Below are 14165 nucleotides of genomic sequence, written 5' to 3'. Positions count from 1 at the left end.
CCATCTTCTGCACATGTGTCAGCTTACAAACACATATCTTCACAGCCATCCAAACAGCACAACTGCCTATGAAAACAACCCCCTCTCCTTTAGCTTCTCTCTGTACCTACCCTCCATACAATGACCACATACCTGTATCAGAATTTTATGTCTCCCTCCATTCCTGTCTCCACCGGCTTAAGGATCTGTTTCCTTTTGTGTACGGGTGATATAAATGCAGCTTAAGTGAGTGAAAGAAAGTCTCCCATGAGGGATTTGGAAAAGATGTGTTTCCCTTGACACAGACCTGAGGACAACATAACTGAGGTATACAACTCCATGTCTTCCCACTCATATCCTCTTTTAAGCATGAAGCCATTTTGAAGAATGGCAGAGAAGGCGGTGGAAGAAAACAACACCTTGAAACACTCCTGAGCCACTCTTTTCATTTGTGGGTATTCACGTGTGTATGTAATCAGGAGTGCACATGTGAGCATGTGAGGAGGTCAGAGGTCAACATTGTCTTCAATTGCTTCTCTGCCTTTTATTTTTAAGGGTTTGTTTTGTTTTTATGAGCATTTTGCCTGAATTATTCCTGGGCACCACGTGTGTGCCTGCAGAGGTTGGAAGGAGGGTATCAGATCCCCTAGAACCGGAGTGGCAGGGGGTTGTAAGCTACCACGTGGGTGCTAGGAGTTGAAGCTGGGACCTCTGGAACCAGCACCTGAGCCATTTGATATAAGTCTAAATCTATGGCATTCTTATTGCATCCAAAGTTGACAGACACTGACCTCTAAGTTGACAATGATGGGTTTTCATCACAGAGGTAACCATAGGCAAATTAACTTTTGTGTGATCTATTTCTCTATTTGTAATGCAAAGAATAACATCTATTTAGGACCCGATTGTAAAGAATGAGGTTAAAAGGGATTGATGAAAGAGCCCACAGGCAAAGTGTTGTGACCTTGACAAGATAAAGATACAGTCAGGAAATCTCCCAAGCCTGCCTGCTGACTCAGGAAACAACATACCTGGTTTTATAAGATCATAGGGAGCCTTCCTGAAACTTCTGATTCACTTCCAAAAGCATCCTAGACTCCAGGTAAATATGATAATCAATCAAAATTTAATTTAACAAAGGAATATATGCTGTAGCATTCTTAGGCAGCAGGAATTAGGATTTCTGGTTTTTAATTCTAGACCTGACACTATTTCAAGCTTTCTGGACTTGCCTACTGACCTATCTAACCTGAAGGAAAATAAAATATGGTGTCAAGAGGTTTTATTTTGCTGTAACTTCCTTAAGCTAGGTAAACACAACGCATGCACAACTAGGGTTGGAGAGGGCATTAGCAGCCCATCATTTCAGTGGACAGCGGGAAGAGTAACCAGGAATACTTTATATAAACTTAACTATTAGCTGCAGGACTATGACTTCCTCTCTTGCTACCTGAAGCCAAGGAGCTTCCGCCTCTTTCAGGAATATGACATAGTTTTAAGGATCTGGTCATAGTTTAAGAGCTGTGAAATTATCTAGAAAAGTAAAAACATGAAATGTTGGGAAAGGGCTAATTTGAATGGTTTTCCTTTAAGGGCATGCTTCTGACTGGTTGAAGAAAATTCAGTTCTGTGTGTTTTGTAGGAGGAAAAAAGGAAGTGATCCCTTGAGCCTCAATCAAAAGCTTGCAGGGCTGGGGCAGTTACTAATGCGGGGCTTCACCGTGTACATAGCCTGACCTCGTCACTGGCGGAAATCAAACTTCTCCAGCACTTAACTTTCCAATTTCAGTTTAGGCCAACACAACTGCGGCACAAAACCTGGTAAGGACAGTCATAACCTTTCCACGCCGCCAGGCTTCAGGCAACTGCAACTAGCTCCGCCCACCACAAACAAGCTCCGCCCACCGAGACACTGAGACACGTCGCTTTGCGTTTCCCAATCGGAGCCACACTTTTGAACTTTGACCGCCCAATTCCAAGCTCCGCCCAGCGCAGACAAGCTCCTCCCACAGAGAGGGGCAAGCCTTCGCGTTTGCTGTTTAGCTGCCAGCTCGTAAACTTTGACCGCTGGCTCCGGAAATACTACGCATGCACCGCCCCTTTGAATGGTGAGCATTCTGATTCTAGCTGCGGCGGCGGTATCCGTGGCGATATTGCTGGTGGTACGACTATGGCAAGTGCTTCGACCCCTTCACGTCACTCCCCGAGAGTCTCTCAGAGTCTTGATAGTTGCCGGATCCGGTAAGTATTCGGACGGAGGCCGACGGGCTGTGTCCGGGACTGCAAACCCCAGAGTGCACCGCGACTCTCTGTGGCTTTCTTAGCGCCTTTAGGAGCGGTGCACGCTGAGATTTGTAGTTTCCCTGCGTTTCCGGAACTGGTCACCCCAGCCAGGGAAAAATGCTGGTTAGCTGACGCCACCCAGCCGCCTGTCATAAAGACAAGTTAAGTCCTTACTACTTGTCTGTAATTAAGCCTCTCTGTAGTGTACAGCTTTCTAACAAATAATTAGCGACGGAGTACGCTGAAGCCTTTTGATGTCGATATACAGTTGCCCTCTTTGCTGCCGTGCGTTATTAATCTAGGCCTTTTGTGTTTAAGAAACGTGAACGAGACAGAGCTGTTGCACTTATAAATCTGTGAAGTCCTTGAAGATAAAAAGAAGTGGACACTCTGTAGAACAGTCCCTTCAGAGTGACGGGGTGCGAGCAGTAAACTGTCTAACTAGCTGTGTAAAAAGTAGAACTTAAAATTTTAAATGAACAGTTTTAACCAGTGTATAGTCAAGCACTACTCGACTTTACTTACACAACCAAGGTGACAGCCGATCCTATACATCAGTGCTATCTGGAATACCTATGGTATAGCCTGTTGCTCCAGGGGCAGAAAAACAAAAATAAATCAAACCTAACAGGACGTGATGCAGCCAAGAGACACAGTAAATTCTTTTAAGGCTGCCTCTGCAACAGGACAGACAGTTTTACAGTAAACTTTTAAAAATAGAACACGCTAATAAAAAATACATAAACCAGTAATGTAGTTGTATATTATCATTATCAGGTGTTATGTACTGTATATAATAGTGTATGTTGTACTTTTCTATAAGATAGGCAGCACAATAAATTTGTTTAGAAAGCGCTACAAACAGAATACCTTGGGCTATGTTATGATGGTAGTCGTGTCACTAGACAATAAGGATTGTTCAGTTCCCATTTAATCTCTTGTCACCAGTCAAGTATACTATCATTGACTAAAATATTATGTGAAATGACTATATACACACACACACAAATAATATTTATGATATAAGCAAAAATGCCAAACTTACATGCAATTATAATTCCTCCCTTCCTTCCTTCCTTATATTTTGAAAGGCCGGACACTACCTTGAGCTCTGGAACAAACAGAAACTGAAAATAGAAAAAAACAAAACAAGTATCACTTGCCACAGAAGCACTAGGAAAAGGGCAGAGATACTGTGGTTCACGAAATAGGAAAGCTAACAGGAGATGAAACAAATGAGTAGTTGCCACACAGAGAAGGACTAAAATCTCATATTAATTATAGAAGAAGTACCAAGTTTTTTTCAAGTGTGATGCAAAGTCACTGGGGACTTTTTGAACAGAAGTAAAATATTTATCAGTTATTTTTAGAAGGAACACACTGGATGTAGCGTTGAAAATAGCTTCAAGAAGAAAAGGGAGAGGAAGTGGGGATGTGATCTATATAAAGCTGTATTCATAATTGATGTGAGAGAGTGGCTTGGAGCAAGATGGCAGGAGAGAAGTGATTGGATGGCAGGAGAGATAGCTCAGCATTGAATAGTCTTTGTTCTTGCAGAGGACCAGGGTTTGCGTTCCAGCACCCATATGGTGGTTCACAGGTGTCTATAATTCCCAGGGATCCTGTAGGGACTGAGTGGAGTCCTGAGTGGATGAATATTGTCCATACAGTCATGCCCTGAAAAAGACTGCTCCCCTCCAGAGACTGCTCCTACAGAGCTAAGCTTGCCTCCTTGTCCAACTGTATATAACAACCCTGTTTCCTTGTGATATCCCTGCTTTCCTGTTCAGCCGTATAGAGTAAACACTCTGAGCTTCTAGGGTCCTGCGGTTTCTTCATCAGAGAGCCCAGACCACCCAATCCCAGCCATTCTGTATATGTGTCTGCATGTCTGTCTTTTCTTTATTCCCTCACTACCCAGTTAGGTCAGGAGCTGTGCAGAGCATGGCAGGATCCTCCATCCTCTTCTAAGTTCTTGGTCTCCAGGCACACAAATGGTACACAGGTATAAATGCAAACAAAACCTTCATACACAATAAATACACATTTAAACATTAAAAAAAAATAAAGAAGTTATTGGATGCCGGCGTGTTTTAAGGTCTATGGAATTGTATTTTATCAGTTAATAATGATCTCCAGTATGTTTCTCTTTTAAAGATTTGTTTTTTATTTGAGTATATCTGCATGTTCGTATAGATACCCATCTACTAAAATGACTTTATCCCTCTTATTTTAAAAAAGATATTTTTTTATTTATGTACACGTGTGTTTGAGTGATATATATGTGCATGCGTGCATGTGTGCCTACAGAGGCCAGAAAAGGTAATCAGATTCCCTGGAACTTCAGTTACATGTAGTTTTGAGTAGCTTAATGTAGGTACTGGGAATGAAACTGAGGTTCTCTGGAGGAGCAGTTAAGTGCTCCTTACCACTGCCCTCCCCTAAGATAATAAAAGAGTGAAATGGAACCTCAGGGACAGAGTCCATCATTTAATGACTTTATTTAGTTACCGGGTAAATCATTTTAGTGACTTTACTTAGTAGCCAGGTTAAATTTTCAGTGAGTGTGTTCAGTGAGTGTTCCCTTTAAAAAATGGAAGGGAGGCTGGGCATGGTGGGCCTTTAATCCCAGCACTTTAGGGAGGCAGAGGCAGGGGGATCTCTGTGAGTTTGAGGCCAGCCTGGTATACAAAACAAGTCCATGACAGCCAAGGCTACACCGAGAAACCATTAAAAACCAACCAACCAAACAAACAAAACACAAGAACTATTACAGCAAGTTTTGTGAAGCTCCCATTTCATTGTGGATACTAGGTTTTATCATTAATTGTTCCATTTGTGGGGACAGGGGTGGGAAACTACTTGGTCCAATACTTTTTCAAGGCCCAAGACAAAAATACTAAAACGAGTATAAAGCAGATGCATCAATCAGGTGCCCCAGGCAAGAAGAAGGGTTGCAAGTTATAAAGTAAACATTTGATTCTACTTCCTGAAGTTCACTCTGCAGCTACGCCCCCATCCTCCCTAATTCACTCTGGAACCTGGGAAAACAGTCTTTCTCTCATTAGAATATCTGATGAGGAAAACCCCACATACTTTGTATAATTGTCTTTCTGTGTGTTCATGTGTGAGTAAAACCACATTTTTGGAACAAAAGGAGATGGTCTGAAGGAGCTTTCTAGGTAAGAAAGGCAGCATAACCAGAGGCAAGGAGGATGTAACAAACAGGACGACTGAAGCAGACAGTGAAGGGATTGGCCTGGCTGACCCCAGGAGCTTGTGAAATAAAATGGAAACACAACTGATAAGGAGTTTGGTTGAGTAGCTCAGATGTTAGGGGTAGATAGTCTTTCCTTGTAGTCATGATCGTTCTCCTGAAAGAAACTACAGGGGAGGGGCAGTTGGCCTCTTTCCTAGAAGTGGGTTTTGCATCTTCAGATCCAAAACACTTGAGAAAGAATGCATTTGTAATGAAGATACACAGATTTTTCAACACTATAGTACTCCTTCAATACTATGGTATACTAATTGTTTAACTAGCATTTATAGTATATTAAATAAGCAAGAAAATGTGTAGGAGGAAATGTGTAGGTTATTTATAGAAATGACACCATTTATTTGTAAAGAACTTGAGCACTTGGAGATTTTGGATTCAGTGGGGAACCCAGAACCCTGTATCCCACAGGTACTAAAGGGATAACTGTAATTGACTTTTTGTTTTGTTTTGTTTTGTTTTGTTTTGTTTTGTTTTGAGACAGGGTTTCTCTGGGTAGCTTTGGCTTTCCTGGACTCACTTTGTAGATTAGGCTGGCCTCGAACTCAGAGATCCGCCTGCCTCTGCCTGCCTCTGCCTCCCGGAGTGCTGGGATTAAAGGTGTGCACCACCATGCCCAGCTGTAATTGATTTTTAAATAATAGATTTCTTTTTCTTTCTTTTTATTAATGTGTATGTGTGTGTGGAGGGTGGCGTGGGAGGTTACAAGAGGTGTCATATCTCCTGGAGTTGTAGGCCGTTGTGAGTTACCCCATGTTAATGCTGGGAGCTGAACTCCAGTCCTCTGCAAGAGCAGGGAGAACTCTCAACTGCTGAACCATCATCTCTCCAGCCCCGACGTAATTGTTTTGTTTTTTTTTGAGACTGGGTTTCTCTGTGTAGCCCTGGCTGTCCTGGAATTCACTCTGTAGACCAGGCTGGCCTCGAATTTGCAGAGATTCACCTACGTTTGCCTCCTGAGTGCTGATTAAAGGCATGTGCCACCACACCTGGCTGTAATTGCTTTTTAAAGTCATGATTTTGAGAAGAAAGCGTTAACGTTGTTTTTTGTTTTTTTGTTTTTTTTTTTTTTTGATTGCAAAATTTAAGAAACTGAACATAGACTCCGTTGGTAGAACTGGTAGCAGTTGAAGACCTCTTGTGTTGAGACCTCTGTTAGAACCTGAGGCAGTAGCTAACACTTTTCCTTCAGCAAGCTCACACCCTAATGTCAGAGCTCATTAAATGGCTTCTCCACACAGAAAGCGCCTTGTCTGGTCTTCGTCCTGCTTGCCTGACCTCACTTCACCCAGTGTTTCCTTTGCCCCACGAAAACAACCCGCATCTCACTGTCCCATGCTCTTAATGATCCTGCCTCTGACTAAAGGTCTTCTCAGCTGTTATTTTTATATTTCGTCTTCTTAGCTTTTCTAGGGTCATTCTTATTTTGAGGGCATTGCTTTTTCATAGCCCTTTGTCATCCCATTTTAGTGGCTTTCCCCCTCCCCGGACTTGCATTCTCTTTATAAGTGTGTGTGTATCTTGCCCTTTCCTCTCCAGCTTTCTTGATTTCCTAAAATCAAAGTGTCTTATACGTCCATGTACCATCTCATTTTTTTAGTGATAATGCTGTTTTTAATGCATTTATTATCATCTATATAAAAGCAGTACTTATATAAAGGAATAGGTTGTGTGTTTTGTGTCTTTGTTTGTTTGTTATTTATATATTTATTTGTGGGGTTTTTTTTGTTTTTTTTGTTTTTTTTTTTTTTTCCTGAGACAGGTTCTCTGTGTAACCTTGGCTGTCCTAGAACTCTCTTTGTAGACCTGGCTGGCCTCAAACTCAGAAATCTGCCTGTCTCTACCTTCCGAGTGCTGGGGATTGAGGGTATGTGCCACCATCACCCAGCTAATATTTTGATTTTAGTTATGTTTATAGTGTGTGGGGGGAGTGTTAGCATGTGTGTGCCAGTGACCGTAGAAGCATCAGATTTCCTGAAGCTGAGTTGCCCAGTGCAGGTGCCAAGGACTGAATTTGGGTCCTCTACACGAGAAGTACACCATCTTTAGGCATTGAGCCATCTTTCCAGTCCTCATTGCGTTTCCTCTCCCTTCTTTTCTTAGATTTTTTTATGTGTATGAGTGACTTGCTTGTGTGTATGTATGTGTACCACGTGGATGCCTGCTGTCTGTGGAGGGCAAAAGAAAGGTCAGGTTCCCTAGAACTGGGGTAACTGAAAATGGGTGTGAGACACAAGAACAGGAAGAGCCCTTGGCCACTAAGCTTCCTCTCCAATGGCTCCTCCCCATTGCGTTATTAATCCCTGGCCATATTGTGTTTGTTTCTAGGTGGACATACCACTGAGATCTTGAGGCTGGTTGGAAGCTTGTCCCGTGCTTACTCACCCAGGTATTATGTCATTGCTGAGTCTGATGAGATGAGTGCCAAGAAAATTCATTCTTTTGAACGTGCTCGGGCCGAGAGAGACTCTACTAACGAGGTGTGTGATCATTTCTGTAAGTTGCAAGTTGTACATCAAATATATCATCTCTGAAAATAATTCCATGGTATTTCAGTACCCTGCCCACAATAGGCAATAAAATGTATACCGGAAGAGAAATAAGTATCCTTTACCAGCAGAAGACAAGAATTTCTTTAAAATAAATCTTCAAATTAGAAGTGGCTCTATTCTCATATTATTGTTTTAGAGAAAACAATTTTTCATTGAATTTCAATTGTGAAAATTGTTTTGATTTGTAGTTACATATTTAAAACATTCAGTAATATACTTCTTGGATCTCCATTGAGGTTCTCTATTAATGTGTTATATTTAACTTATTCATAATCTGTTATCACTTCTTCAAATCACATTTGTATTCACCTTTATAATTATTTCTGTATCTGCCATTTATGACTTTATTTTAGCTTTTTGTAGTTTTTTTTCCTTTTTCTTTTTGAGACAGGTTTTCTCTGTGTAGCCCTGGCCTGGAATTCACTCTGTAGATCAGGCTGGCCTCAAACTCAGAGATCTACCTGTCTCTGTTTCCTAAGTGCTGGGATCAAAGGCTTGTGCCACTACGGCCTAGCCTATTTTAGCATTTTAAGCAAAATTTAGTGATGTGAAAAAGATGAAGTCACTTCTTTATGGAAGAAGAGTTGCTCCTTGTGTGACCTTCCATCTTTTTCTGTGGAAATTATCCAGCCATAGGGCTGTATCAGGGAGCTCAACAGAGGAGAACAGATAAAATTCAGGCCATCAGAGTTTGGGATTTTTGCACTTGTAGACCCAGAGAATAAAATCCATCTCTTTTTGGGGCAAGCTCTCTGCACAGGAGAAAATTGGGGGAGCCAGTGGCTTGTCTTCTCAATAGTTGATAAAAGTCACTTTTTAGTCAAAAGACTATCAAACAGTAGTAAAATGAGTAAGTAGGTAGTGAGTGTGGTCTTCGTGGCTCTGGGACGCCGCTGTATCCTGTTGGCTCAGGTTGGGTGGGTCTTCTCTTGGTTGGAAATTAGGATCCAGTAATGGAGCTCTTCCCCTACCCCCTTGAGTCTCTACCTCCACCACAGACTCCCACATACACTAGCTTTTTAAAAAGGTTGTTGTACCTTATAACCACGCCCCCAAGCTAAGATGCTGTTAAAGTGTACTCTTGCAAAATCTACCTCAGATGAGACCAGGATATGAATCTGTACGCTTTCATTCAGCCATAGGACAAAGTGTGGTACTTTTCCTGTGTGTGAGAACAGCTGCCGCGGCCATTTCTGTTTTAGGGAGCAATACTGTGCTCACTGACTTTCCAGAACTGCTATCACAGTAGTTAGTAAGGCGCCGTAAACCAGGCAGCACGAACTCAAGGATTTTCTCACAGTTCCAGAAGTCTGAAGTCAAAGTGTCACAGCATCATGTCTCCTCAGAAGCCTCTAGGAAAGGTGCCCTTCTTGCGGGTTCCTGGCTTCCGGTGTTTGCCAGCAGCCCTAACCCCTTACCCACGGCGGGCGTTGGTTGAAGCTGCATCTCTCCAGTCTCTGCTGCTGTAGCCACATGGCCTTTCTGTCTTTATCTGCCTGTCCTATGAGGACACCAGTTGTTGAATTTTGAGCTGTTTTTAAATGCCCTTATCATTTTAGCCATCAAAGTGGACCACAGCAAGGAACAAGTATATCTACTTGACACCTTTGTCACTTAATTTCCTGCTGGGGCACTGCAACCACTGTTAGGAACAATGATGTCTCATTCTGAGAGAATCTCTACTCTTGAATCCAGGGCGGGAAAAAGATGCAGGAAAGAGTTGCCCTTTGTGGGTTGGTCCTGGGTACCATTCTCTTGCATACCTCCCCGACCCTCCATCTCTCCTTATGTCTGTGTGCTGGTGCCTGTAGGGCAATGTAGAGGGTGAGAGAGCCAAGTACAGACAGATACCTTCCTATCAAGGCTTGCTGAAGGGAAGTTTCAACCCACTGGCCTTATCCCACACTACAGTTTAGGCGTTACTACACAGCTGTCTCCCCAACAGCCATCTTTTTTTCTCTCCCTTGGAGCTCAATAGACAGGAGAAGGAAGGATCTGGCTAAAGAGTGCGGTGGCGACCACACATTTGCTGCAAGAGCCCATCATGAACACAGAAGAATCAGAACTAGACTGTACAGTACAGTAGCCATCTGCCACATGTGGCTTTTCATATCTCTGTTTAAATTGATTAAAAGAAATGGAATTGTCAAGTTGGTCCTGCAGTTGCACTAGCCACATTTCTTTTTTTGTTTGTTTGTTTGTTTTGTTTTTGTTTTTGTTTTTGTTTGAGACAGGGTTTCTCTGTGTAGCCTTGGTTGTCCTGAACTTACTTCGTAGACCAAGCTGGCCTCAAACACACAGGGATCCACCTGCCTCTGCCCCCCCTGAGTGCTGGGATTATGGGAGTGCACCACCAAGTCTAGCCACATTTCTGATACTCATTAGGTACCTGAGGCTGGCAGCCCAGGAGAAAAGAGAACATATCCCTTGTCGCAGAAAGTCATTACATGATGCCAATTTAGACTTCTGGTTATAATTATAAGCTGAAAATGAGACATGGTCAGACATTATGAACAGAATCATAATTCAAAGCAGAGACTTCTACCAAAAGTTAATATAAAAGGACAGCATGGTTTTTTTACTTCACGTTATCATTAAAATTTAGGGGAAAGTCTGTTAATTAAACAGGGATAGTTTGCTTTGCAAAAGAAGCAATCTCAAAACAACAAAGATTTTCTGGAAGAGTTAACCAAAAGATTACAACAATTAAACTCTCCAAGTTAATACTTATTAAGTTAATATCACTGAAAACGCTCATGGATAAGTAGTTGAACTTAATGGAATCCTCTGGGGAAAGTACAAACAGCTAGGGGGAGATTTATGAAATGTTGAATATGGGAAGAAAGGAAGAAAAAAAGAGTCCACAGTAGATCTTCCAGGGCGAGCACTCTGTATATCTAATGACCTTTGTTTTAATGTAACTAAACCTCACAGTGAGCTGGGAATCTAGGTGAGCGATGGAGTGCCTCACACGCTCAGGTCCTTGTGTTCAGTCCTCAGTGCTGGAGGAGAAAAAGCGGCCCTCGATAGCAGCAGCTGTGTACATCTGGCCCACTGCTGTACCTCGTATACTGCCCTTCGCTCTGGTCCAGGTATTTCCATCAGTGTGTGTTTTAGGAAGGGTAATGTACCCTCAGGGTCTTTCCAAGTCTGAGAATCTCTGTTGTGACATTATACTCCAAGTGTTCTTTGGCTTGGCATATAATTCTAATTCTTTTGTCACTTTTTCTCACAGAAGTCTGTAAATACAATTTTACTCTCTTCAAGAAGTTAGAATTCCAGAAAATAGGTTTCATGTCCATTTGATTTTGTTCCATAAGATTTCTAAATTTAACTAGTTAGTTATTATATGCCTGTTTTCTTTGTTTTTTTTTTTAATTCATTTATTTATTTATTTATTTTTATTTAGTGAACTCTTAATCATCTTTCTTTGGTGTAAGTCTATTTTCTTGTAATTTATTTTCATTTAGCTGTTGTTGTTGCTTAGTTGGTTGGTTGGTTGTTAGTTTAGAGTCAGGGTTTCTGTATTCCAGGCTGGCCTTGAACTGGTCATATAGCTGAAGATGACCTTGAACTTCTGATCCTCCTTGCCTATATCTTCCCAGTGCTAGAAATACAATTGCAAACCACCATGTCCAGTTTTATAGAATTCTGGGGATCAAACAGTTGAGGCAGGCACTCTGTCAACTGGAGTACATTCCCAGCCAACATTTTCCCATTGTGAATGAAATCTTTTTTCATATATCATACATATATAGGTGCATATATGTAAATAAAAAAGATTCTAAGTCTGTTTCTTTCTGCTTATTCTTTACCTGTTTTATGATGGACAAAAGGTTTAGATTTTAATGTTTATGTTTTTTTCCCTCCAAGATTATAGTTTTCCATAGGATTTAGTCAGAGTTGTACTCAAATGATATTTTCTTTAGTTCATTGTTTCGTTTTTACTCCATTTTTCGTAGTTTGAATGAGAATGGTCCCCAAAAGCTCATATGTTTGAATGATTGGTTCCCAGTTAGTGGAACTGTTTGTAAAGGATTAGGAGGTGTGTCCTTGTTAGAGGAGGTGTGTCCCTGAAACCGGCTTCAAGGCTTTCAAAAGCCTAGACCAGGCCCAGGGATATCTTTGTGAGTTCAAGGCCAGCCTGGTTTATATAGTGAATTCCAGGACAGCCAGAGCTACATCAACGAGACACCATGTCTCAAACAAAGCAAAGCAAAACAAAACTATAAAGTATGGCTTATAGCTCTCTATTTACCGATTCGTTTGTTCTAAGCCAGTACTAAATCCCGTTAGTTATTTTTTTTTCAGAACTGTTGAGTTTTTCTTCCTTTCTTACATATCATCATCATCAACATCATCATCATCATCATCCTCTTTGACATGATTATCAAGCCTGTGTTGGCAATTTTATTTGAATTAAATTACATGTATCAGTTTAAGACGTATTTGACATGGTTGGATTGGTGAGTGTGATCTGGAGTGTAAATTTCGGAGTCATCTTTGTATAGACTACTGCAGTGACAACAAGAAACTGCACTTGATTATCCAGAGAGGACTCAGAACTGGGCCCCAGGTCCTGTATGTATGGGGGCTCATTGTGGAAGTGGCGGCCGTCAGTTTACTGGTCCTCTGCCAGCATCTCTGCCAGGACCTTTGGTGTGCTGCAGCCCCTGCTCTAGGCTCCTGGTGTGCCTGTGCCTTCCCCAAACCTTAGCATCATAGATTCCTTTTCTTTCCTTCTTGTTGGGAGCAAGGAGATACCCCTTTTTCTTCCTCCTCAGTTAGAGTATATTATTATTGTTGTTGTTGGCCTTCCTGGTACTTGGGTGGAAGGATATCCTGAGAAGGGTAACCCGCAACTCTGAGACCTGGGAAGGTATCCCAGCTCTGAGGTGGGACAGTGTCCCATAGGAAGAGCATGCTGAGAAACGGGAGCTCAGGAACCACACAGCTCTGAGAGGAGGCTTCCTCAGGGGAGACATTGCAGCTCCCAGAGGATTACCCCAACCCCTGAGGAGCTGAGGAGTTTAGGAGCCCAAGTTTATTCCTTCTTTGCTTCTTCTTTCTTCCCTTTGTTGCTTCTTCTGATGAGAGAGTCACACCAGGCAGTAAATCTCTTAAAAGTGGTTTATTGGAGGGATGAATCCAGGAGAGGAGAAACAAGTCCAGGAGTAGCTTCCTCTGTTCCCAGGAGAAGACAGCAGGGAACTGAGCAGACACAGCCTTTGTATAGGATTTATTAGGGAGTGGAGCTTTCTAGAGTATGTTTTCCTGTTCAGGGATTGATGGGTTTTAGTGGGAAGCTCAGGGATTGGTTAGTTCTGCTCAGAGAGATTGGTGGGGTTTTGTCCAGATTTTTCACCTCAAATTGGCATAATCTGGGATGAGTCCTACTGGGGGGCTGGAGATTACAGAGGTCTGGGGAGGAGCTGGGCTGCTGGAGCATCCACAGATGGGTCTGGCCACTTTTATGCCTTGAGAGATTATAAAGTTTACAAACTTCACAAAGCGTTTATGGCAGGAAAGCCTTTCCATGCAGGATGAATAGCTGACAGACTAAAGAGAAGGCCCTGCCATTGTGGGCAGCTCCTGTGAAGGCAGTAGGCTGAGGCAGGAGAGGTTGTCATCATCATGGACAGCTCTCCTGGAGGCAGTAGGCATTCTGAGGCAGTAACTGCCCTGTGTGACTGTGCTGTCTTACTCCTTCCTCTGCAAGCACTTCAGTGATGGTAATCAATGTGCATTCACAGTTGGTGCTGGTGAGAAGTCCAAACCCACATCTATCATGCAGGCTTGCTCTTGCAAAAGTCAAGAATTTCCCAGAGACCCAAAGACGCAACACCCATTTTAATTCCTTAGAGTAAACAGAGTTACATGGGAATGTTCTCTTTGGTTATGACTTATTCTTGTACAGAATTTTTATGGTGCCTGACATGGTGGGTCATATCTGTAATCCTATCACTTGGGAAACTGAGGCAGGTGAATTGCCGTGAGTTCAAGGGTAGCCTGGTCTGTGTAGAGAGTTCAAGCCAACATGGATCTAACTCAAAACAGGAGAACAAGAAGAAGAAGAA

General features: G+C 42.2%; 1 protein-coding gene across 3 annotated transcripts in view; it reads left to right on the top strand.

Moving 5' to 3' along the window:
* The first annotated feature begins 1955 nt into the window (after window positions 1-1955).
* Alg14 (ALG14 UDP-N-acetylglucosaminyltransferase subunit) overlaps window positions 1956-14165 on the top strand; it is a 70699-nt gene continuing 58489 nt past the window's right edge. The window contains exons 1-2 of one of the 3 annotated variants that reach the window (XM_060392813.1): window positions 1956-2220; window positions 7865-8032. In XM_060392813.1, the coding sequence (XP_060248796.1) occupies window positions 2085-2220; window positions 7865-8032 (304 nt within the window). In that variant the 5' untranslated portion in view covers window positions 1956-2084. The remainder of the gene's footprint in view (window positions 2221-7864; window positions 8033-14165) is intronic. The other 2 variants (XM_060392814.1, XM_021644446.2) reach the window with 2 other exon arrangements.

The sequence above is a fragment of the Meriones unguiculatus genome, chromosome 10 (genome assembly GCF_030254825.1).
Source record: "Meriones unguiculatus strain TT.TT164.6M chromosome 10, Bangor_MerUng_6.1, whole genome shotgun sequence".
In the NCBI taxonomy this organism is placed as follows: Eukaryota; Metazoa; Chordata; class Mammalia; order Rodentia; family Muridae; genus Meriones; species Meriones unguiculatus.
This window is presented reverse-complemented; position numbering and strand designations above follow the sequence as displayed.